General features: G+C 41.5%; 1 protein-coding gene across 2 annotated transcripts in view; it reads right to left on the reverse strand.

Moving 5' to 3' along the window:
• Positions 1-26,748, reverse strand: part of usp45 (ubiquitin specific peptidase 45) — an 88,115-nt gene that overhangs the window by 17,945 nt on the left and 43,422 nt on the right. The window contains exons 9-13 of one of the 2 annotated variants that reach the window (XM_055635876.1): positions 17,933-18,020; positions 7,717-7,798; positions 7,315-7,406; positions 4,506-4,562; positions 490-1,162 (exon numbers count right to left, since the gene is read on the reverse strand). In XM_055635876.1, the coding sequence (XP_055491851.1) occupies positions 490-1,162; positions 4,506-4,562; positions 7,315-7,406; positions 7,717-7,798; positions 17,933-18,020 (992 nt within the window). Of the gene's footprint in view, positions 1-489; positions 1,166-4,505; positions 4,563-7,314; positions 7,407-7,716; positions 7,799-17,932; positions 18,021-26,748 lie in introns of both variants that reach the window. The other variant, XM_055635875.1, reaches the window with a different exon arrangement.

A 26,748-nucleotide genomic window follows, 5' to 3' on the forward strand; every position in this document is an offset into this window, starting at 1 on the left:
GACTGATGTGCAAGGACACCTAGGTCTCGTTGCACCTCCCCTTTTCCTAATCTGACACCATTCAGATAATAATCTGCCTTCTTGTTCTTGCCACCAAAGTGGATAACCTCACATTTATCCTCATTATACTGCATCTGCCATGTAAGATGCCCACTCACCCAACCTTTCCAAGCTTTATGTCATCCACATACTTGGAGATGTTACATTTAATTTCTTTGTCTAAATAGTTAATATATATTGTAAATAACTGGGGTCCCAGCACTGAGCTTTGCGGCACCCCACTAATCACTGCCTGCCATTCTGAATAGGACAGGTTAATTCCTACTCTTTGTTTCCTGTCTGCCCACCAATTCTCTATCCATGTCAATATCCTACCCCAATAACATGTGCTCTAATTTTGCACATTTAAAACTCTTGTGAGGGAACATTCATGCCGCAATGGATATTTGCAGATAAAAAAGATTTTTCTGGCATTTCCACATCACCCACCTGCTGACTGAGTCTTCTTGTGCTGTTTTTGTTTTTTCTCTGTACATTTTTCACACAACAGTTTGTTGTTACCCATTAGAAGATCTATGGATGTGAACTGGGCAAGACAAGACTGGAGTGAACATTCCTTAGGTCTGGCTCTGTAGCTCCGGGTCAGTGTTTGAAAAGCTGTAACGGTGTTTCTTGAAACAATAGATTTTTCTTTTGTGTCTTGAATGCTGAATGAAACATTGTCATTCTGTTCCTCAAAAACTGAATCAATAATTATTTTTTCTTTTTTGGTACAACCAAGGTTGAGTTTTGATATCCCATTAGAAATGGAATCACTATAGTTAAAGTCTGAGTGTTTGAATTGCACTGAATTACCAAAGTTAGAATCAGTGCCACAACTCAGGGATTCCATCGATTTTGAAGGGTTCTCAGGCTCTGATGCTTCAGTGTCTGCATCGTTGCTTCTATCTGACAGATTGTTTCTATCTGACTGATTCCCATCTTTATCACTACCTTCTGACTGACTTAACTTGTTGCCGTCTACTAGATTAGAGCAATGAAGTGTCTGGTTACTCTCCTCCTCATTGTGTCCATTACTTAGTTCTGCCGAAGCTTGCCAACTCCTCTCTTCATTATCTGTTGATTTCTTTACTCCCTTTATCCTTTGTTTGTTGACATAGCCCTGCTAAAAATACAATATTGAAAATTGTTGGTATGTTGTGTTAAAAATCTTAACTTGAGAATATCTCAGAATAAAACAGAAAAACCACAAAGAATAGTGAGAAATTAAATTTTGAGAGATCCTTTTGCTTTAGGAAGATAAATTATAATTTGTCATGTCACACAGATAGCTTACTGTGTCAGAATGGCCTATATTTCAGCAACCATTTAGAGGCTTTTAGCTGGCTATTTTATAGAGGAATTGCTGCTAATCTGGTTTAAGTATTTTTACACAAAAACAGTCACTCCAAGATGACTTCCATATCAATACTGAAGGTCTCCACAGTACTGGAAATCTGAAATACAGAAAATGCTGAAACACTTAAGGGCCTGTCCCACTTAACTCTTTCACGCGCCATTTACGTGACCTGCTAGCGTGTGGGTAGCGCGGGGACGGGCGCATGGAGTGGTGTGGAGGAGTGTGGAGTGGCGTGGAGGAGTGTGGACTTCGTCCTGCACTAAATCTTCGTGCACCACCGGCCTGTTGCGTAACTGACGACCAAAGTGGGACAGGCCCAAGACCCTGGCGCGACGCGACGTCTCACCTCCAACAGCAGCAGAAGCAGGCAAACGATCGTCGAACTCAGCCTGGGGCTCACGGCCATTGCAGATCCAGCTCCACCCCCACTCCTAATCCCAGAACGGGACCAAGACGATTGAAGATAGACACAAAATGCTGGAGTAACTCAGCGGGACCGGCAGCATCTCTGGAGAGAAGGAATGGATGACGTATTGGGTCAAGAACCCTTCTTTCAGACTGAAGAAGAGTCTCGCCCCGAAACATCATCCATTCCTTCTCTCCAGAGATGCTGTCAGTCCCGCTGAGTTACTCCTGCATTTTGTGTCCATCTTCAAATGACGTCACGTGCTCCAGACGGCTGTGCGGACGCATGATGACGTGCGCAACTCTTGCGGGACCGTCGTTCGACCGTCACTACTGGCCTGTCGTGGAAGTGACGTCCCAAGTGGGACAGGCCCTAAAGTCTATCTGCCTGACCTGCTGAGTGTTTCCAACATATTCTGTTTCCAATCCAGCTATCATTATGTATTCACTTTGTAATATTAAGTTGCCATTAAAAAATCTAATGTTAATTAAAAGTTAAATATTGCAGATGCTAGATTTCTGAAATAAAAACAAAAAATAATGGAGAATTCAGCCATTCAGATTGCAACTGTAGAGAGGAAGCAACAAAGAACAGAGAATTGCGGTGGGAGGGGAGCAGGGGGAGTGTGGACGGGGAGGTGTATAAAGGGGGGGGAGGGTGGGTGGGTGTGGAGGGGGGAGCGTGGGGGTGGGGAGGGTGTGGTGGGAAGGGGGTGTGGGAGCGGGGGGGGTGGGGGGGGGAGGAGGGATTGTGTGTGTGGGGGGGGTGTGTGGGAGAGGGGGGTGGTGTGTGGGGAGGGGATTGTGGGTGGGGGGTTGTGGGGAGGGGGGGTTGTGGGGAGGGGGGTGCGGGCGGAGGAGTTGGGGGGGGGTGTGGTGTGTGTGGGGGGGGGGGGTTGTGTGAGCGGGGGGGGGTGTGCGGGGGGGATTTTGTGGGGGGGGGGGTTGGGGGGGGGGAGGGGGAGAGGGGGCTTGTGGGGAGGAGGGGTGTGTGTGGGGGGAGAGGGCTGTGTGGGCGGGGGAAGTGAGCTCGGAGGAAAGGGGAGCATCACTGGGAGGGGGTAGGAGCCAGCGAGGGGGACCAGAGGGGTAGTGACTGGAATTGGCGGTGCGACGGTTGCTGGTCGTTCTCCTCTGCCGGGATCAGAGTCTCCGCTTTCCGTTTGGCGACATCTCCGACTTCGGGCTGGGCTGGGTCTCCGACTCTGGGCTGCTGCTTGGGGCAGGGCTGCTTCGGGTCCCTCCGAAAGTCCGGTTGGAAATCTCTGCCGACCATCCTCAGCTCCACTAAAGACACGATGGCGCAGGAAGGGGCGGACCATCCCGGGAGTGACAGGGGAAGAGACTAATCCGCGTGACACTGGAAGGGAGAAGAGATCGATCTGCGCACGCGTGTTTTTTAAGATTTTAAAATCTCGCTAACTTTTACGCCATTCAATCAATCTGAACGAAACTCAGTGCAATCGTAGCATAGTAGAATGGTGAGTTAACTGGTGAAAAATCATAGCGCTATCACAAACCGTTTTTGCGCAAATAGAATGACCGCCAAACCGAAAGATAACAAGATCAGAGTTTTAGTTATGTACAGATAGATGAGGAGAAAAAATGTCACCCAGAGTTGTGAATCTGTGAAATTCTCTACCACAGAAGGCAGTGGAGGCCAATTCTACCACAGAAGGCAGTGGCCAATTCACTGGATGCTTTCAAGAGAGAGTTAGATTTAGCTTTTTGGGCTAAAGGAATCAAGGGATATGGGGAAAAAGCAGGAACTGGGTACCGATTTTGGATGATCAGCTATGATCATATTGAAGGGCTGAATGGCCTATTCCTGCACCTCGAAGGGCTGAATGGCCTATTCCTGCACCTATTTTCTATGTTTCTATAAGGCTGCCAAACCTAACCAAAGAACAACCACTAAGTTAAAGTAGTCCGGCAGCTTCCGACAGCAAGGACATAAGATTCCAGAAGCAAGATGATCAGATCTACTGATTATTTGCAGCATTTTCTGTTCTTTTTTTTCTTTATTTAAAAAGACTATTAGCTATTATTAAATGGATGTTTAGAATAAAGATTTAATTTTTTCTGAAAATTTAAAGTATTGAAAAACCCAGAAAGTGGTTGCTGAACTGTTGAAGGAGCTTGCTTAGCTTCAAGGATTCAACTAACAGTACATTAATCAGTGTTTCCCTTGGAATATGGCACAATGCGGAGAATGTGCAAAAGTCAAAGAGTACATGCTCCATGAACACCCACAAGGAAAATGCACAAGGTGCCTGCATTTTATGGACTGCCTTACTAAGTGTGGTTAGCATAAACTGGGAAATGAAATCATTATAATGAGCCATCAGCATGAATTTTGTAGTAAGTTCAACAAATCTGATCAATTATCATGTTATGCTTGTAATAGTTATATTATTAACTTATTAGGTAAATACCAAAATGAAATGGAAAATAGATAACAGATCAGCACCAAATAGGGATTACAAGAGAAGTGAACACATACTTTGTATATAAACACACAATTTAAATTGGTAGCCTAGATTTACCACAAGCAGGGAATAAGGCTCATTATGGTGCCAAACCCCAAAAAGTGGTAGCTACCGAGTAAAGAAACTGCAAACAATGCTCGAGAAGATCTAAAAAGCCTAAAGATGATAAATGCTTCATTTACTTTGCACACAAAAACAAAAAGTTTTCTTACCCTTTCTTCAACAATGGGAAGAGAAAGATCGATAAATGGCTCTTTAACAGATGAAATCTAAAATATTTAAAAGTTTGTAAATAAAAGATAATAGAACTATATAAAAAATATTACAGTTCACAACACGGGACAAATCATATATAAACTCTATATGAAACAAATGCCTAAAATTAGGCTACATTGTAGTGTAGTCCTTATTTGAAGAATTAAGGGGCTGTCCCACTTGGGCGACCTAATTTGCGAGTTTAGAAGAGTTTTAAAAAATGACATGTTGAAGACCTCCTTCGACTATGTTGAAGACCAACTTCAACTAGCTACGACTAACTTCGGGAAAATTGGACACCGAATAGTGGAGAGTGAAGACGACCGCCTTCGATCTCCTTCGACCTCCCTTCGACTATGATGAAGACTATCTACGACTACCTTCGACTACCCTCGATTACCTACGACTAAATGTTTTTTGTGTTTCTTTGTGTGTCTTGTGTGGGGGGTGGTGTGGGGGGTAAGGGGGAAACTATTTGGTCGCCACCTCCATGGAGAGGCGACTTTTTCCAGGTCGCCTCCCCCGTGGCCTAACAGCGAGGATCGGGCGGCTTTTCCTGGAGACGCGCCGGGGCTTCAGCGGCGTGCACAGTGCGGACTCTCGGCGTGGAGCGGGAGGGGAGCGCTCCGTTTTGCTGGCCCGCGGCAGCCGGCAGCGCGGTCTGCAGAGTTTCAGCTGGCGCGGCATCTACAGCCCGGGATCCCTCGTGGGGGACCCGAGGGGAAGAAGGAGCTCCGAATGCCGGCCCGCGGCCAACTTCTACTGCGGACCCGGCGTGGACTTACCATCACCCCTGGAGGGGAGCGTCGACCGCCGGCCCTGCAGTCTGCGGTGCTTCTGGCTGCGGCGGGAACTTTAAATCTTCGACCACCGGCCTGCGGCGTACACCAACCTAAAGCCGCGGTCTCCGGTGGGAAGAGCCGATCCTGGACTGACTCTGGACATGACCACGGGGGGAAATGGAGGAGGACTGGCCAAATTTTGTGCCTTCCACCACAGTGATGAATGCTGTGGTGGATGTTTGTGTTACATTTTTATTGTATATTGTGTGTTCTTTATTATTGTACCGCTGCTGACAAATTCATTTCACTTGCACTTTATGTGCAATGTGACGAATAAAACTGATTGTTGTTGTTGTAGACTAACATGCCGACCTACTACGACTAAACCTACAAGTAAAAAAAGTATTGATTTTATCCATGGCGACCTTTTTATACTCGCAGGCATTTTTTAACATATTGTGGCGGTCCCTGGGGGGTAGGCCACTCCTTGGATCATCCCCCTCGACGATTGAGGGACAGGGGCGTAGGTCTGCCACGGGGTTTACCGGTCGACTCCCGAGGGGTAGAGATAAGAGTGTCGGTGTGTGTTCTTGAACTGTTTGAATTAAAAAGCTTCTTTTGAATCCGCCTGGCGTCCGGTCTTTTCCTGACCTTGACCAGGCCACTACAATATTGAAAAAAACACCGCGACCTAGCTGAGGCCTCGAGTACACGGAGACCACTCTCGAGCTTTAAGGAGAGTTAGGAAGACCTACGACCTCGTGTCGACCATGCTGTGAGTACGAGTTGAGGGCAAACTCACCAGAACTCGCGGATTAGGTCGCCCAAGTGGGACAGGCCCTTTAAAATTGTGTATAACATATTATCACTGTACAGGAAATTCAATTTCCCCCCCCCAGGTTTAGTCGAATACTTTTTTTAGTGAAATAACTAAGGACAGTTACATATGGCTACTGAACTCTTTAACAGTGTAATTATTACAGATTTACCCGAAAATAACCTTGTTGATCAAAGGAAATCCTATGCACAATGTAAAATATAGAATTGATGATGTCGTTTGCTTTACAAGTATGAGGGACTCAATATGTACAATATGTGCCAGCTTTTACCATTGAACATACTACAGAATTGTTCAAAGTGTCGCCCAAACTCAAAATATAATTTTATCATGCTGCAGATGCTTCATAGCTGTAAGTTGCAACCCTAGTTGCTATACTGTTGCCATATACTACAAAATTCTTCTAATCCTGAACAGAATTAGGCCATTTGGTTCATTGAGTGTACTCTGCCATTCAATCATGCATTATCTATCTTTCCTTCGCAACCCCATTCTCCTACCTTCTCCCAGTAACCTTTGACACCAATCAGGTATCGGTCAATCTCTGCTTTAAAAATACCCAACGACTTGACCTCCACAGCCACCTGTGGCAATGAATTCCACATATTCACCATTCTCCCCATTGTGCCATTCTCCAAGGGAAATAAAGAGATATAAAAATATGAATGGAGAACAATCTTCACCCCTTCATCCTTCCAAACTCCAGCGATTACACACCCTGTGCTGTCAAATGCTCATCGTATGTTAACCCAATCATTCCTGGGATCTCTCTCATATAGCTCCCCTGGGCCATCTCCAATGGCAGCACATTCCTCCTCAAGTCCTTCTGCAGACTCCCTGCTTCCTCTACACTACCTGCCTCTCCACATCTTCATATCGTTTGCAAACTTTGCCCCAAAGCCATAAATTCCATCATATGCATTGCAACTACAATAAAGAACAAAAGACTGCAAAAGTATTTACTTCTACCCATGATAAAATTACGACACAAGTTTTAATAATAGATATTTACCAAACAATTCTATATTTCCCACATTTTACATTTACTTAGGTGCTACATTTAATCATGAGTGAATACAAATACGAAACTAAAGCAAAATTATATTATTTTACATTGGAACACTATACAACTAACTAAATACTCACATGCAAGCATTCTTCACACATGACAGTACTGATCAACTCTCCAACAAAAATTTGGTTGATAAAATTCATCTTCACACCTTCTCTTCCGTATACTGCAATGGCATTATATTCTGTTAAATTTATCTGACGTTTCCCCTTAAACAAATGTTTTCAAGTTGATGATTTCAAAGTTTGACAATAAGTTCTAGAGGTTATAAATTGAAAACAACTATGGTTTATAAAAATATTCATGCACATTATTGGTTCAAATACCTAAAGGCTAATAATTATGATTTTAAAACAGAACCGAGCCAGTCTTTGCCATACGCAGGTTTCTGTGTTATTTCAACTGAAAAGGGTTTATCAGGTTTAAATTACCATAAATACAGTAGATGGCGCCCTTGAACTATACAAAATCTCTACCTTTTACTTTTTGTTTGGTTTCTTCATCAGCAGTTTTAACTGTTGGGCTGTTGAAGGCTTTTAAGATGGCACTCTGTATGCGCTGCATTAGGGAAAAAAGTATATGCTTACAAATTGTTTCTATTGAATACATTTCATTGTCTCTGTACTGTACACTGACAATGACAATTAAAATTGAATCTGATCTGAATCTGAATACAAGTACATGGTCACAAATTGTTTCTATTGGATACAATATTGTACAAGTGATTCTTTTCTGCAATGTCAAAAGTACCTGAAAGTAGTTTGATTAGTTTTAGTTTATTGTCAAGTGTATCGAGGTACAGTGTAAAGCTTTTGTTGCATGCTAACCAGTCAGCGGAAAGACAATATATGATTGCCATTCACAATGTACAGCTACATGATAAAAGGAATAACGTGAATAACCTTTAGTACAAGATAAAGCCAGTGTAGTCCGATCAAAGATAGTCTGAGGGTCTCCAATGAAGTAGAGAAACAGTGCGGAAACAGGCCGTTTAGCCCACCGAGTCCACACCGACCAGCTATCCCTGCACATTAGCACAAGCCTACACACACTTGGGACAATTTATACTTATACCAAGTATACAAACCCAAGCCAATTGACCTACAAACCTTTGGTGTGTGGGAGGAAACCAGAGATCTCGAAGAAAACCCACGAGGTCACAGGGAGAACGTACAAACTCCGTAAAGACAGCACTGGTAGTCGAGATCAAATTCAGGTCTCCAGCTCTGCAAGGCAGCAACTCTACCGCTGCACCACCATGCCACCCTCCAGAGCATTATGTTCTTTCTTTTCAACACATCCCTCACAATTTCTCTGCTACTGAAAACTGTAACTCTCCTTCCCACTTCTGACAACAGGTCACTAATCTGTACCATTGACAATTTCTCTTTTCACGTACGCCGCTTGACCTGTTGTGCTTTTCAAGCATTTTCTGGATTAGATAGTTGTTCAAGACTGCTCTCTAGTTGTGGTAGGATGGTTTAGTTGTCTGATAACAGCTGGGAAGAAATTGTCCGTGAATCTAGAGGTGTGTATTTTCACACTTCAATACCTCTTGCCAGATGGGAGTCGGGAGAAGAGCGAGTGACCAGGATGCAACTCGTCCTTGATTATTCTGCTGGCCTTGCCTGGAGGTGTTCCAGTTCCTGATTGAACAAACTTAAAAAATAACTGTGTACTCATTCCATTCTCAACACTCATCAAAACAAAGTAATGTAATCAACCAAGTGCTCATTATGCTTCTGTAAACTTTATTGTAAAACATTTTCTCCAACAATTGTTCGGTTGGCTTCTCTGAAAAACAATATCCTCCAAGTTTCTACTAGTCTATTTCATTGATCATGCCAAATAATTACAGATTCAATACTACAGAACACAGCGCACAAAATGTGTAAGAAGGAACTGCAGATGTTGGTTTAAACCAAAGATGGACACGAAAAGCTGGTGTAACTCAACTTCTTCAGTCTGAAGAAAGGTCTCCACCCTTTCCTTCTCTTCAGAGATGTGTAGAGAGGTAGGGGGAGTGGGTAGAGAAGGAGGGGGAGTGGGTGGAGACAACACCTACCCAGGTTGTAGAGCAGCAGACTACCCACCAGGCACTGAGCCCGAGCCAGGCTGCGGCCGACGTGGACCCGAGCGAAGCCCGGAGCGATCTGAGGACTGTCAAAAGCAGCGGAGGGGCGGCCGATCGTGGCTCCCGCGAGGGGAAGCCCACCCACCCGCGTGACGATCAGGCGGGGGAGGCGGAGAGGAGGTCGGCCCCCGTAATGGCCAGGTGTGATCGGGATCACCAGCGAGGAAAAGGTGTCACGATTCCCCGAGTCCCTGCGATCGACAGAAGAATCGCTGGTCTCCATAGACGGCCTCCCCCAGACGGAGTAATGTCCACCACGATCAACTTCCCATCACGCTATCCCGCACCCTCTCCCGCGCGGAGATAACGGCTGCATCCGCAATGTTCTAGAACTTCAAGGAGCCCAGCGGAGCGCACAGCACGACCCGAGCAGCAGTTTAAAAACGCTAAGTGACAAATTTAAAGAAGAGAAATGTAAGAAGCCAAGAGTACAGAAGACAGAACAGGGGTGACATCACTCGCAGCGCGAGCAGGCAGATCCATTGTGACAACGTGAGGAGAGGCAGGAAGGCAGAGCCATTGTGACATCATCAGCGAGACCATCTCTATTTATTTACCAAGTTATTTGAAATTCTTCATAAATAACTCATAAAATAACGCATCAACATTTCAGATGAGGCGATTTGTGACATCATGGCGTCAATCTCGATCGGAATATGTTAAAATCTCACCGTTAGCGCGTCGTCTTTTCGAGGAGATGTGAATCACAGATGAACAACACACACACACACACACACACACATACACATCGACATCCAAGATCAGAGTTTAAAACATCGTGAGATCAGCAGATTGGTCTTCTTGCCTGTCATTCACCATGAAGGTGAAGCCCCTACTGGCAGTCGCTGGAGAATAAAGGCTCGGAGGCGGGGCTGAGGCCGTGAGCACGTCCAGGAGCCACTCAGAATAAAGCTGAAGCAGTGGAGTGTGGGCTGTGTTCCGTGGGCGGGGGGCGGACTGTGTTCCACAGACACCTGCCCCCCCTCTCCCACCCCTCCCCCACACTTCCCCCCTACCACCCACACCCCTACCCCCACAACCCTGTGAAGTTCGGCGGACATTTAACATTACTGGTCGGTTATCCTTGGTTCTAAAAACTACTGCTTACGTTTTTTTCCCCCAATGAGCCAATGAAATTCACCATGGTCAGCACTGGCTGCAACCTACAAGAACCCTCCTGGCAACCCACTAGGACCTCCTGGCAAAATCTAGGGTACGAGAATTCTCGCTACTCACCATGGCGGCTTCATTTTGGTTGGTGCTAATTTTTCAACAGGTTGAAAAATTTGCAGCGACCATAATGAGGCCGCGACTCAGAATGCGGGAACTCCTCACGATCACGAAGGTGACTCCCCAGTAACCACCCGCGAACATGTGGTGACCATGTGATGTCTGCAGTCTCCTGCAGTCGCATGAAAAGTCGCCGAAGTGGGACAGGCCCATCAGGTCTTTTTTTGAAACTTTTTTTCTTCAGTCTATTCAGTGCAGTCAGGATAGGAGTTAGGATATTGATATACTCCTCCTGCAGGATGAGAGGTCAGGAAAACTTCCAGCATTCCTGAGTATTACACCTATTGGAAGTACGTCCACATGAGAGAACTGGATCTACAACTGGACGACCTCCTGATTGTCCGAGAGACTCGGGACTTCATAGATAGGAGTTATAGCGATAACACCAAAGGGTAAGGGTGGAAAATAGATGGGTGATCACCTGGAAAGGGAGTAGGTAGAGAAGCAGGAACCCTGTGGCCATTTGCCTTGAAAACAAGTATACCCTTTTGGATGTTGGAAAAGAGAATCCGTTAATGGAAAGCAGAAGCAACAGTCAGGTCTCTGGCAACAGGCCAGGCTGCAAGGTGCAGCGGAGAAGGGTAAAGTCAGAGTGATAAAAGACTCATTGATTGGGGGACAGACAGGAGATTCTGTAGTCGCAAATAGGACTCCAGGATGGTGTGTTGCTTCTCTGGTGTCATGATCCTAGATATCTTGGAACAGCTGCAGAACATTCCCAAGAGGGAAGTGAGCAGCCAGAAGAAGTCGCCGCACACACTGGTACAAATGAGGGAGGTGGTAAAAGTAATGAAGTCCTGCAGAGTGATTATAGGGAGTTAAACAATAGGTTAAAGAGCAAGTCTTCAATGGTAAAAGCTCCAGATTACACCGTGTGCCACGTGGAAGTGAGGGTAGGAACGGGAAAATAGAATAGATGAATGTGTGGCTGAGAAGTTGGTGCAGGAGGCAGGGATTCAGATTGCTGGACCATTGGGATTTCTTCTGGGACAGAGGTGACGTGTACAAAAGATTGCATCCGAATTGGGGAGGGATCCAATATCCTGGCAGACAGGTTTGCCAGTGCTACTAAGGACAGTTTAAATTAGATTGGGTAGGGGGACAGAATCCAATGTGAGGCTGAAAGTTAGTACAGAATTAATGACGACGAGTTCAGTCGACAGGATTGGCAAGAGCACAGCAGGGAGCCTGGAAAGACTGTTAGATTATATTGCATTATTTCAATACTAGAGGCCCAACAGTAAAGTGGATGAACTAACTCAGGGCATGGATAGGTATGTGGTACAGGGACGTTGTAGCCATTGCAGAAATATGGCTCAGAGGGGGCAGGACTGGCTGCTTAGTGTTCTAGCCCACAGGTGCTACTGGTGAGTTAGAGGTGGTTGTAAAAGAGGAGGGAAAGTTATGCTGTTTACGAGAACATTGCAGCAGTAGTTTGAGATGGTATTGCTTAAGTGAAGCCATAGAAATAAAAAAGCTGAGAAATTTAAAAAAAGGGATAATCATCTTGTTGGGATTTTACTGCAGGCCTCCAAAGAGTCAACAGTGATTAGAGGAACAAATATGGTGGGAAATTTAAGCCAGCTGCAAGACTAATATAGTTGTTACAGAGGGAGTTTTCAACTTGCCCAATATAGATGGGCACTGCTAGCGCCAAGTGCTTGGTTGAGGTAACATTTATTGTGCTTTCAGGAATGTTTCTTCAGACAATATGTAGAAGAGGGCAAAGCTTAACCTACTCTCAGGGAATTGGGCAGGGAAAGTTACTGAAGTGTCTGTGGGTGAGCTTTTTGGGACCAATGACCACAGGTCTATTTGCTTTAAAATAGTTATGGTAAGGACAGGGCTGGTCCACAAGTTCAAGTCCTAAATTGGTGCAAGGGCAACTTTGATGGTATTAGACAGGAACATGCAAAAGTTGAGGCTCTGGTTAAGAATAAGTGGGTGGCATAGTTAGGAGGAATTTAGTGCATTCTTAGAGGAATATAGGAGTTTGAGGTGCTTTCATAAGAAGGAAATCAGGAGGGCAAAAAGGGAGCATGAGACTGCTCTGGCAGATAAGATTGAAGAGAATCCAAGGAGATTTTATAAATATATTAAGGGGGAAAGAGTAACTAGAGAAAGAATAGGGTTCCTCAAACAAATGTGGCCATCTATGTAGTGGCTCATGTGATCATCTAACTATGAGCCATGGGAGATGGGCAACGTCCTCAATGAATATTTCTCCTGTTTTTACTGTGGAGAAAGACATGAAGATGAGGGAACGTGGGAAAGGTCATGCAACCTAACCTTCGAGAGTAGTCTACCATGCCGAACCTTATAAAATACCTTGCTGAAGCCATAAGGTCGTAAGTGATAGGAGTAGAATTAGGCCATTCGGTCCTTCAAGTCCATTCCGCCATTCAATCATAGAAACATAGAAACATAGAAATTAGGTGCAGGAGTAGGCCATTCGGCCCTTCGAGCCTGCACCGCCATTTAATATGATCATGGCTGATCATCCAACTCAGTATCCCGTACCTGCCTTTTCTCCATACCCTCTGATCCCCTGGGCCACAAGGGCCACATCTAACTCCCTCTTAAATATAGCCAATGAACTGGCCTCAACTACCCTCTGTGGCAGAGAGTTCCAGAGATTCACCACTCTCTGTGTGAAAAAAGTTCTCCTCATCTCGGTTTTAAAGGATTTCCCCCTTATCCTTAAGCTGTGACCCCTTGTCCTGGACTTCCCCAACATCGGAAACAATCTTCCTGCATCTAGCCTGTCCAACCCCTTAAGAATTTTGTAAGTTTCTATAAGATCCCCTCTCAATCTCCTAAACGGATCATGGCTGATCCATCTCTCACTCCGAACCCTAATCTCCTGCCTTCTCCCCGTAATCTCTAATACCTGTACTAATCAAAAATCTATTTATCTCTCTATCTTAAAAATATCCACTAAAGTCTCTACAGCCTTCAGTAGCAAAGAATTCCACAGATTCACCACCTCTGACTAAAGAAATGTCTCCTCATCTCCTTCCTAAAAGAATGTCCTTTTATTCTGAGCCAATGACCTCTTGTCCCAGACTCTCCCACTAGTGGAAACGTCCTCTCCACATCCACTCTATCCAAGCCTTTCACTATTCTGTATGTTTCAATGAGGTCCCCCCTCATACTTCTAAACTCCAGTGAGTATAAGCCCAGTGCCATCAAACGCTCATCATTGGTTAACATACTCTTTCTTGGGATCATTCTTGTAAACCTCCTCTGGACCCTCTCCAGGGCTAACACATCCTTCCTCGGGACCATATAGACAACTTTTAGGCCTTGCCCTCGTCAACCTTACTGGTTACTTCTTCAAAAACCTCAGATCTTCCTCTGGACATAGTTAGAAATTTGATCCAAAGAGATAAAAGAGATGAATTGCAGGTGAGAATATAGAAGAATACGTAGGCCCTTCGGCCCTTCATGTTTGCACCAACCATACTGCCAATCTAACAAATCCCATCTGCGTGCACATGGTCTGTAACCCTCTATTCCCTGTTTATTCATATGTCTGCCTAAATACTCTTAAACTTTGCTATCATATCTGCTTCAACCACCTTCACTGGCAGTGCTTTGCAGGCACCTAGTACATTCTGTGATGATTCAATGTGATACAGAAATTTTAAGGGAGATTTATGAGGCGTGCTTGTTTTAAGTGTGGTCGGTGTCTGTAATGTTTGCCAGGGTAGGTTTACAAGGAGATATAATAGCTAAGGTTAAGAGGAAGAATCTTTCACTCAAGGGATTTAAATCTTTGGAATTTCCAGCATCAGAGAACTATGGCTGCCTAGTTTCTCACTGCAAGGATTAAGATGATTAACAGATTCTTAGATACTAACTGCCTACTCTCATTTTCAACGTGAAAAGATGACAAGTGAAAAATTACCTGAAACTTTATTAGAAGAAAAGAAACAACATAGCTAGATTCATAGCATTGTCCTACAATCACTTTAAATTGAAGTATGTCCCCAAATATAAATAGTCTATTAATACTCCTAAATATAAATTTATGCAGGATACAATTAAAGCTAAATTTGACCTTACTTGTGATACATACATACATACCAATTTGCAAATATGACCTGGTCAACAACTCTGTTCTGCATTTGCCCTTTTCATCCTATAACCAACAACATAGTCATACATAATTGCTCAGCTGAATACCCCAAATAGGTTTAGGCCTACCAACAGCCCCTTTTGTTAAAAATTGAGCACTGAACCATTTATTTAGGTCAAACAAAGACATCATCCCTGCATGGTCAACGTGCTAGTGACAGTGGTGAAAGACAGTAATTAATTAACAGCAGGCATCAACTACTTCCAAGCCACTGTATTAAATAATCTATTACAAATAATATTGGTAAAAAATGCCCTGCAGGACTTGTCGACTGTCATTCCCTCCATCATCTTTAAGTTGCCTGACCTTTCTCCAAAACGCAGTCAAATTGCATTTATGTTTCCACACAGAAATGGGAGCACACAGCTCAGAAATTTAGAGTTTTGACTGTAAAAGGCAAGTACTAAAACTGTGTTTCTTAGGAGACAAACACAGTCATCAAGTTTGAAGGGTTTTCTTAAGCTCACTAGCAGGGATAATTCATGCACGGTACAACATATCCTTCGTGGGGTTTTCTAAACAGCCTGAACAAGAGAATGTTCGTGGTGGTAATCCTGCTAAAGGATTCTGGTGGCAGGCACGTCGCTGCAGGCTCTCTCCCTCTCTCAACACCACATGGTTGTGACACTCCACAACAATAACTCGATTAACAGCTGTGGTGTTCCCAGGACAGACAATGCTGTGCTACTCGGGTACCCGCGGTTCTGACTGGCACAACTGTCACTGCTGTGTACTTTGAATAGATCCATAGACCTGCCAGTCTAATTTTGTCACACCGTCTAAAGTCCTTCAAATCATGTCTTTTTTCCCTGCAAGTCATCTCTCTCACTGCTCTGCTGAAGGATATATGGCAGCCACAATAATTTTCAGTTCAAATTGAAATTATAGAGCATTGTGAGATTTTAAAAAACTTTGAGCAATCCTAGGTGTCATTCCATTATTGATGAGCACAAAAGTAAACAATTTGAGTAAACAATTATAATTGAAGTATAAAGTTATATATTGATATTTAATTGATATTGTACTGCAAAGGACTTCAGATTTTGTAAATCTTACTTCTCTCACATGGATCTCATCCATTCAAATATCCCAATGCTACTTCTATACTAAGACAGAAGGTAGAAGAACTGCTTGAAGGTCGTTGTGTGGTATCAGTACGTTGGCCAATAAAGGAGAATCGAGAATTACAAAAACTCCATTTCATTTTTCTCTCGCCAAAATAAAAAAGTAAATTTCCTGGCATTTTTCCAGACAACATTTGCTATTGAAAACTTTCACTATGGACAAATTAAGGGAAACAACCTACTGCGATATTCTTTTTCAAAACCGATTCCCTGCATCATTTGCCAAATATAAAAAGAGCCTAGAACAAAATAGGAAGCAAATGCTTTAAAAATGTTATAGCTGTCCAAACTAGCTATTTTTAAATGTTTTGAAAGTAAGGTACTTTCACTCCAAATGTTGTTAAGCTGGGATGGGTACAGAGAAGATTTACGAGGATGTTGCCATACTAGAGAGTCTGAGCCAAAGGGTTAGCTGGGATTCTGTTCCTTGGAGCACAGGAGGATGAGGTGTGATCTTAGAGAGGTGTATAAAATCATGAGAGGAATAGAAGTGGTTTTCAGTGTCTTAGCATGATCTTTTTTGTGAACTGCATCACTCATTATAAATCATTCAGTACAAGAACATCCAAGTCTGATCAAATAGGCTTTGGCCTGCTTACTGAATCCACTTTTCATCTTAAGCTCATGTTAAGCAAAACTAGTAAATTGAAATATTTATAACTTCTATATCATTCTCTAACAAATTCTCTAGCTTCATATCAGTTTATGAAGCAAACTATTGAAATTTATCTTAAATGCATGTTAATACATACAAATCATATTAAAATGTTGTCCTTTCCTAATAAAATGTCATCTTATTCCCTTCTCATAATGCCAGTTTGGTCATTTGCTCAGGTTCAACTTTCTCTATTAGCAGATTTGATTTATTGAGAGGAAATTGAGATAATTAAATACAAATTGTGCAACAGTTGAATGAATCTAAGGTGTTATAACTTTATATTTATGTGACATTGTAAGAAATCATTTTGGTAACTGACAATCAGTAGCCACACCATTGATGTAAAAATATTAACTGCTATTTCAACCATCAGCAAGAAAATCAATGTACATCAAGACCATAAGCTCAATATTTGCAGTCAGCAGTGATGCAATTATCATTGTTGCAGACCTTCAATAAGCTCTCAAACTATATCTACAGTGGGTAGCATCATGATGATAACGTTGTCTCTGCTGGTGCAGAGCGAGCATGAAGGTGAAGCTGCTGCCTCACAGCTCCAGGGACCTTCGTGTGAACTTTGCACACTTTTCCTGTGACTACATAGATTTTCCTCCAGGTGCTTTTAATTTAATTGACTACTCTAAATTATCGTTAGTGTAGATGGGTTTTTACAGTGGAACTAGTTTGCCAATAGCATATGTTCAAATCAATTCACATTACTTCTCTTGATTTTGTTGGAGTAGGCTACAAGCCATGTAGTTTGCAGACATGTGCTGAATTACATACCAACTTTGATTTTCGATCATAAATCAAGCTAATCTTAAAGTTGCCGTTAGTTCCATGGTGTAATGATGGCAGAGGCTGAGATGGTTTCAATGTTATTATACCACTAGATCTAGGCAATTAATCTAAAAGGACTAATTAGTTACAAAATATTATCCCCACAATTTTAGACAATAGATAATTAATTCTGGTTTTAACTGGGCAACACATCAAACAAATACTTTAACAATACGGAATTATGTGATACCCACAGACTGAAGAAAGGTTTCAACTCGACACGTCACCTATTCCTTTTCTCCAGAGATGCTGCCTGCCCCACTAAGTTACTCCAGCATTTTGTGTCTATCCATGTTATGCCAGTTCAGGTAAGGGAAATTAGCTTATTGGAAATTCATAAAACACTTCGCAAAAAATCTGGGATGTAGACAGCTTTCTTGGAATACAGCTATCCCACGTCACGAGTGAGTTGCCTGCATCAATAATATGTTGATGATTTTTTTTTAAACTGGATTTGATTTCCCTCTTTTAAAGAAGTGTTCATAGTAGTCTTGAAAATAATTACCTTAGTTTCTTCAATCTGCATGGCATCCAGTAAATAGTGAAGTAGTTCCTGACTGTCCTGTTGCTGGAAACCCCTAAAACGTGGTGCTCTGTTGGGCAGAGAAGCAAAACATATAGTAAAGCACCAATTTGTATTATAGTGTATAATACTAGCGTACAGCACAAAACAAATTTGATTAAAATGTCAGTTTAAGAGACAAACTATTTTAATAATGACAAAATGTATAACTTTAAAAAAGTAACATGACACTTATTCAAGTGTCCCCAAATTCTAAACCATTCACTTTTTGTGAAAACTGCAACCAAATTTAAACTTGTATTTAAAAGTAATACAATTTAATGCAGGCTTACAAAAAAAGGTACATTTTTGGAGATCCAAAACAACTGGAAAAACTAACTAGGCAAAATCTTCTGGAAAAATGAGTGAATAATGTACAAGATGTTTGTGCCTTCACCCACTGAAAAATATCTAAATTGCTGTTTGCTCATTGGTGCTGAAATAGTAATTGATCCTGCTCAATTTTCTCTGCATTCAGACAACAAAACAACAAAGGATTAGTCATACTTCTTAATTTGAGTATTGCAAGTGTTAACTCAACTAATGGGTTTTACAAAGGTTGCTGGCAAGCCCTGTACACATTGCCGATCCCTAATTGCCCTTGAGAAGGTAGAAGCGAGTCGTATTTTCAAACTACAATGGTGTTAGGGTGATTACATTTCCTTGGATTATTCTTGGATATTGATACAATGAAAGCATAGTGTATGGTTGTATACAGACCAACAAACAGCAGTAGGGAGGTTGGGGATAGCATCAAGCAGGAAATTAGGGATTCATGTAGCAAAGATACAGCAGTTATCACGGTGACTTTAATCTACATATAGATTGCGCCTAACAAATTGGTAGCAGCACTGAGGAGGATTTCCCAGATTGTATACGGGATGGGTTTTTTAAAACAATATGTAGATGAATCGACTGGGGACGGGCCATCCTAGACTGGGTATTGTGTAATGAGGAAGGATTAGTTAGCAATCTTGTTGTGCAAAGCCCCTTGGGCAACGGTGTCCATAGTATGGTGGAATTCTGAATTGGGTTGGAAAGTGACACGGTTAATTCAGAGGCTAGGGTCCTGAACTTAAAGAAAGAAAAACTTTGCAGGTATGAGGGACAAGGGGAATTGGCTATTGGGATGGACTGGGGCTGGGAGAAATTTATCAACAGAGGAGGACTTAAAAGGGGGGTTGACAGCGGGGGAGATATGTAAATGGAAGATTAAGATTTACAAAAGACCGCATTTGGATGAACAAAGAAATGACCAAAAACGAGTACTTTGGTTCACTAAGGAAGACACAAACAATTTCCCCTGACCTTAGCGAATCCACATTAAAAATAGGTAAACTGTTGGGGGAAGGCAGCTCAACAGTGACTAACGAGGGAAATCAAGGATGGTTTTAAATCCAAGGAAAAGGCATATAAATTGGTCAGAGGAAGCAGTAAACTGGAGGACTGGGAGAAATTTAGAACTCAACATAGGAGGACAAAGGGGTTAATTAAGGGGGAGGGGGGAGAGAAAGAGCATGAAAGAGCATGAAAGAGCATCGGGTCGCCGTCTGGAGCCCGGAGTGCTGGACCTGCTGCACCGACATCATGGAGCTGCGGTTTGCGGAGCTCCCAACGCGGGCGGCGCTGATGGACAGCGCGGGGTCCTGTGACTCTGCCCGGCTATTGTGTGCAATTTTTGTCTCCTAATTCGAGGAAGGACATTATTGGTATTGAGGGAGTGCAGCATAGGTTCACCAGGTTAATTCCCGGGATGGCGGGATTGACATATGATTCAAAGAATGGGTTGACTGGGCTTGTATTCACTGGAATTTAGAAGGATGAGAAGCGTTCTTACAGAAACATATACAATTCTTAAAGTATTGGACAGGTTAGATGCAGGAAAAATGTTCCTGATATTGGGGGAGTCCAGAACCAGGGGTCACAGTTTAAGAATAAGGAGTAGGCCATTTAGGATTAAGATGAGGAAAAACCTCTTCACCCAGAGTTGTGAATCTGGAATTCTCTGCCACAGAAGGCAGTGGAGGCCAATTCACTGGATGTTTTCAAGAGAAAGTTAGATTCAGGTGTTAAAGAAATCAAGGGATATAGGGGAAAAGCTGGAATGGGGTACTGATTTTAGATTATCAGCCATGATCATATTGAATGGCATTGCTGACTCGAAGGGCTCAATGACCTACTCCTGAACCTATTTTTCTATGATGTATGGTTTGGCGGCAGATGGTCAAGAAGGTGGGGATCTTTCTCATTCGAGATAGTAGAGATTGCGGGTATGCGCAGCAGAATCTATGAAGCCTTGGTAAATTGATATTTTGGATTTTGTACATGGCACAGGCTGCATCTTTTCAACTATGATAAAAAATAAATGAGGTTCAGCATGTACTGCTGCTCTTTGCTTCAAAGTTTAGATAGCACTTCAATGTTCAAATATGAAAATTACTATGTTAAAAAAAAATGCTACAGTACTTTAGTATAATGTATACTATAGTATACGTCTTATTTTTCATGTTTCCCTCATCCTGTGGAAAGTTGTATCTGAAGTGAACTGGACATGCATTTTACGTATGCCAAAAACATGCAACAGCTCCATAGCGAAAAATACTGCAGATGGTAGAGGTCGCTATAGAATCACAGAATCTTACAGCATGGAAACATGAGCTTCAGCCCAACTTGCCCATGCCGACCAAGTTGTGTGCTAAATCTGGAATAATAATGGAAGATGCAGGAAATATCTAGTACATCAGGCATCATCTCTGGAGAGACTGGGCAGTGTTTCTGATCAATAATTTATCATCAGAAGTAATTCAATCCACTTGATGGCTAAGTAAGCATCATGCATTTTCTCTATATTTTGCTTGATAGGTCCAAGCAGTCATGTAGGAGCTCACCTGTTTCATCAGACCAGCACTGTACAGCACTATGATGTTAATAAGCCGGAATTCAAAACGATGATGGGAGAAATGCACCAAATGATGTGTTACTGAGGCAAGTCCAGAAATCTATTTCCATGCTGAACAATATATATTTAAGCTACAAAAAGTAGCATGATAAATAATAATACAGTACCCGTATGTTCATTTTTTTTTTAAGTCATTAGGAAATACTAAATAATTATTAAATTTAATTGTGAAATGTATTCATCATGAAATTATAAATCCGACAAATATAAATGCACTATTTTCTCCTTGAAAACTTGCTGGAAGCAAGATCATTGCTGTGTTTGAGGCCTTTTGGATGGTTGATTGACCAGAACATAGGCAGATGTGCTGACATATGGAAGCCAGTGCCATTGCACCACAACCTGTTGTACAGTGCCAGCTGTATCATGACAGAACAGGTTGAACTGCTGCTAATAGTAATCAGCATCTATGGTTAACTATCTCAAATATACGCTTTTATCAAGACAATACTTAGTTGCCCGTTTGAAAATTAAAACTTGCTTAAAGGTTACATCATCAAAACAAAGTATTTAGCTTCAGCCATCAACAGTTTTCCTTAAAATGTAATGTAAAACATTAATGGGTCATTGATACAAGTTCTATTAGTTCAGAGAAAAATTCAGAATGTATGTAACTTCACACGGCATTCAAGTCTACAGTTCCATGGATACACAAAGAACTGGACATTAAAGGGCCTGTCCCACTTTCACGACCTAATTCACGACCTCTGCCGAGTTTGCCCCTGACTCATACTCGCAGCATGGTCGTCACAAGGTCGTAGCAGGCCGTGATGCTAGTCGTGGGTATTCGCAGCATCAAGCAGGTTGGGACGTTTTTCGAGCATCATGAAAAATGTCCACGAGTAAAACAGGTTGTGAATTAGGTTGTGAAAGTGGGACAGGCCCTTAAGACGCTGGAATCTTGAGCAGAACAAAGTGCTGGGGAAACTAAGCAGACAAGGCACTCAATGGCTTAAAAAATGTATATTGTTTGGCCATCATTTCTGCTGAGATACTTTCCCCCTCAATGATGCTCAGAGTAAAATCTTGACCAATGGAAGTTTTCCCCTCGGTTTATCTAATCATGTCAATTTTCATCCTATATTCTAATTTTTCATTGTAACCATTTTAATAAAAGTCAAACTTCATTCACATCATGGCAATCAATTTCATACATTTGATACAACAGAGATCATTTGACCAATAAACCCATACTATCTCTCAGGGGAATTTCACGAGTCCCAAACCTGCACATATTTCTTTGAAACTTGCATGCCGTTCTATTCCTACTACCCACCTTATTGTCGATAATTTTGCATTTACTGCACTTCAAGTGCAAGGTGTAAACTCCAATTCTAATGTTACACCATAATACTGTATCACTCCACTAAAAATACCATTACACTACCATACCATGGTAGTTTAAATGAAGAACCAATTAACATATAATTGGATTTTCGAAAGACATTCAATAAAATACATCTCTATATCCTTAGATTTGAGATAGCATATTGATTCGTATTGATAGAAAGTAGGAATAAACAGTTCTTTAAAAGCTTTCAGGCTGTTATGTTTGGTGGGCCACAAGGACTTAGATGGGCATCTTGGTCAGCATTTATAAGTTGTTCTGAAGGACCTGTTGCCATGCTGTTTGATTCTTTGACCCCAGATTGGATTTCATTATCAAACTAGTCTCCACATTTAATAGACATCCTCATTAACTTCCACTGCCGTCAAGTTTATGCCACCAACAGACATACATTTCAGCATTTAGATGGGTCATTTTCTCCAGACCTCCTTAGTTCACTCGTTCATTTTTACTAACATCCATTCGTCTTCTCAAAATACCTACCTATGCAACTGCAGGAGATGCAATATCTGCCCTTTTACCTCTTCTCCAACATCAATGATCCAAATGTTAATTCCAGGTGAAGCAGCAATTCATTTCTTACAATTTAGTATATTACATTTGGTGCTCACCATGTAGGCTGCTTTACAATAGAGAAATTAAAATTAATCATAGTTTGTGAGACTGATTTGCAGAACACCCATCAATCGTGACCCATAACTTTGTCTGTCCATTTGCATCTACAGATGCAGACTGACACGCTGAGTTTCCATTTGTATCAATCAGTCTCATCTGTATCCACCCATTCAGACACACTCATTGCTTTATCTATCCATTTTCTGTAATTTAATATATAATTTCACAATGTTGCCAGTTCTGTTGGAAGGTTATCAAAATGAATCTTTAACTGTCCCTTTTACCATAGTTGCTGCCTAATCAATATTTCTGGAATTTGCTGCTTTTATTTATGAAAATTATTTCTCCTGATATTTGTACAAATCACGTCATTTATAGCTTTATCTGATAGCTCATTCTGAGTGCCATGGTATCCAGTGTTCTCTAGTTTACTTAGTCATTTATTTGGAAATCTGTCTTTAATATTTGATAAATAAAACCAATATCCCCACATTTTTCAAAATTATCCAACCTTCCCTTTTTAAAGTACAAATATAAATGTGGTACAAAAGAAGTGATTAAAATATAAACATTCCAGGCCTGTTTATAAAAAAACCCAACAGGTGATGATCACATAGTATTCATGGAATGGTAAATTATTTCCATTGCTCCCAATTCAGAAAGCATAACCGATAAAAAGTATATTCAAACCAAGCCCAACCAATTAAAAATTGCTTTGAAAATAAAGTAAACAAAAATGGAAAGGACAAGATATCAAGAGGAAATAAAGAAATGAGTAACGAGCAAGAGAGAAAGTAGAAAGATATTAGGAATATATAGTAAACAAGATATATTCAAAGTTTAGTAACAATCTTTAAACAGAATTCTCATAACAGCAGTCACAAGAAATCACAATCAATGACGTATTTGTGTAACCTTTATTAAATGTGTTTAATGACTAATTGATGTGTCAATCACTTGTTCGTATGATCAGTCAGAAGTCAGCAATCCTAAAATTCAGTATAGTGGAAAACAAACAGAAGGGCCCTGTAGCAATATACACAATCTGCCCCAACATAACGTTTGCCAGCTGTAACACTAACAAAATTAACAGCGGATGGCTTGATACTAGACACTAAGCAGCCTATTACGAGAGCAGCCTATCCTGAAGCAGAAACCATAAACTTGACCACATCCAAAGAAGTTTTGCACAACATTGAAGATTATCTATTCAATACAAATACATTGGGACATGCTGTTTTTTGAAGAAAAATTTCATCATCCTAGTATCGATAATGAGCAGAGCATATCTGTAGGTGCTTCTTAGCACTTACCTAAATTACTATACAATAACTGTTTGGATTGAATATAAATAACTCATGCAATAGGTTAAGCCAATTAGTGGAAGCCTCTGATTCTTATAATAAACTGGAAAACATCAAAATCAATTCCAAAATCCCAGATTGATTATTTCATGGGAAATATCTAAAAATAACAAAAGAATGGGAATCGATGCTTGAAATATTTCTCTCACAATTTCCACAATTAATATTCCCTTCTACCAAAAGATTTGAGGTGTATAATTTTTCACTAAATGGCAATAAAAAGGTACATCACAAATACCTTCTAAGTAAAACCACAACTAGCAAAATGTAGACATTTTGAAAATTTAGAAATATAAAATTTACAAAGAATTGTACAATAGATATAAACCAAGAGTCATTCTGGAAGAAATTTTATTTTTTTCAGATAAAATACAATGTGTTCCACTCAAAACTGAGGTTATTAACCATTGTACTTCAAAATACATGGGACTGACAATTTTTGTGTGTGAAATTAAAATGTAATTATGGGATCCATGCTGAACAAAAATCATCTCTAAAACACAAGGCTCCTCATCATTAACATGAGGAAAGAACACTCTTGTCTCATCAAGGTCATCAGTACTTAGATCATCAGAGGAAGCCCTTATCAGAAAGAATTAGTCGCTAGAACATAAAAAATGTCAGTCCCACACTACATCCTATTGCAAAGTTCATAATTGTACCGACTTTTTTTTCATGATCTTAGAAAATAATTGAATATTGGTTTTAAACCATATTAATTATGGAGAAATATACAAAAAGTGCATATGGAAGAAATTTTATAAAATTACAGCTGAAGGTTGGTACAATTATCATAATTCTGTCAGCAAGATTTTGGCACGGCAAATACCGGAAAGTAATGGTCTATGATAAAAAAGGGTTGAGTTTTTGTGTTTTGCAATTTTTGTTAGAAAGCAGGCCCAGAATTCTTCACACAGCAGCCTTTAGCCTACACATGCAATGTTTTCCTTGTGTGTTCTTCTGCACTGGGTAGATAGCAATGAAGCACACAAGTAAAGCAGTTTTGAGTTCAAAATTTCTCAGAACCTGAGAACACAAAAGATAAGACACAAAATACTGGAGCAACTCAGCGGGACAGGCAGCATCTCTGGATAGTAGAAATGGGTGACGTTTCGGGTCAAGACTCTTTTTCAGACAGAGCGTGCGGGAGAGAGTTACAGAGAAAAGGAAGTGTACAAGATCAAAAGAGATGCAGATCAAGGAAACTAGAAACATTGATTGTTAGCTCAGGGAAGCTGACAACAAAGCAAACAGAGATACAAGGTAATCAGGGGACAGTCAGAGAACTGGGAAGAGGGAGGGATGGAGAGACAGGGAAAGCAAGGCTTACTTGAAGTTAGAGAAGTCAATATTCATAACGCTGCAGTGTAAGCGTAATACAATGCCCTCCATAATGTTTGGGACAAAGACCCATCATTTATTTATTTGCCTCTGTATACCACAATTTGAGATTTGTAATTAAAAAAAAAAATCACATGTGGTTAAAGTGCACATTGTCAGATTTTAATAAAGCCCATTTATATATATATATATATATATATATATATATATATTGGTTTCACTATGTAGAAATTACAGCAGTGTTTATGCATAGTCTCCCCCAATTACAGAGCACCACAATGTTTGGGACACAGCAATGTCATGTAAATGAAAGTAGTCATTGTTTCGTATTTTGTTGTATATCCTTTGCATGCAATGACTTCTTGAAGTCTGCGATTCATGGACATCACCAGTTGCTGGAGATACAGTGCGGAAACAGGCCCTTCGGCCCACCGAGTCCGCGCAACGCCCAGCAACTCCTGTACATTAACACTATCCTACACAGACCAGGGTGAGCTTTACATTTACACCAAGCCAATTAGCCTACAAACCTGTACGTCTTTGGAGTGTGGGAGGAAATCGAAGATCTCGGAGAAAACCCACGCAGGTCACGGGGAGAACATCCAAACTCCGTACAGACAGCACCGTAGTTAGGATCGAGGCAGCAACTCTACCGCTGCGCTACCGTGCCACCAGTTGCTGAGTGTCGTCTCTGGCGATGCTCTGCCAGGCCTGTATTACAGCCATCTTTAGCATACTTATTTTGGGGGCTAGTCCCCTTCAATTTTCCCTTCAGCATATAAAAGACATGCTCAATTGGGTTCAGATCGGGTGATTGAGTGCTAAGTCAAGAATTGATGATTTTTTAGCTTTGAAAAACTCCTTTGTTGCTTTAGCAGTATGTTTGGGGTCATTGTCTTGCTGTAGAAGGAACAGCCAGCCAATGCGTTTTGAGGCATTTGCTTGAACTTGAGCAGATAGAATGTGTCTATACACGTCAGAATTCATTATGCTACTACATCAGCAGTTGTATCATCAATGAGGATAAGTGAGCCAGTACCATCAGCAGCCATACATGCCCAGGCCATAACACCCCCACCATCGTGTTTCACAGATGAGGTGGTATGCTTTGGATCTTGGGCAGTTCCTTCTC

This window comes from Leucoraja erinacea, chromosome 5, assembly GCF_028641065.1.
Source record: "Leucoraja erinacea ecotype New England chromosome 5, Leri_hhj_1, whole genome shotgun sequence".
Taxonomy (NCBI): Eukaryota; Metazoa; Chordata; class Chondrichthyes; order Rajiformes; family Rajidae; genus Leucoraja; species Leucoraja erinaceus.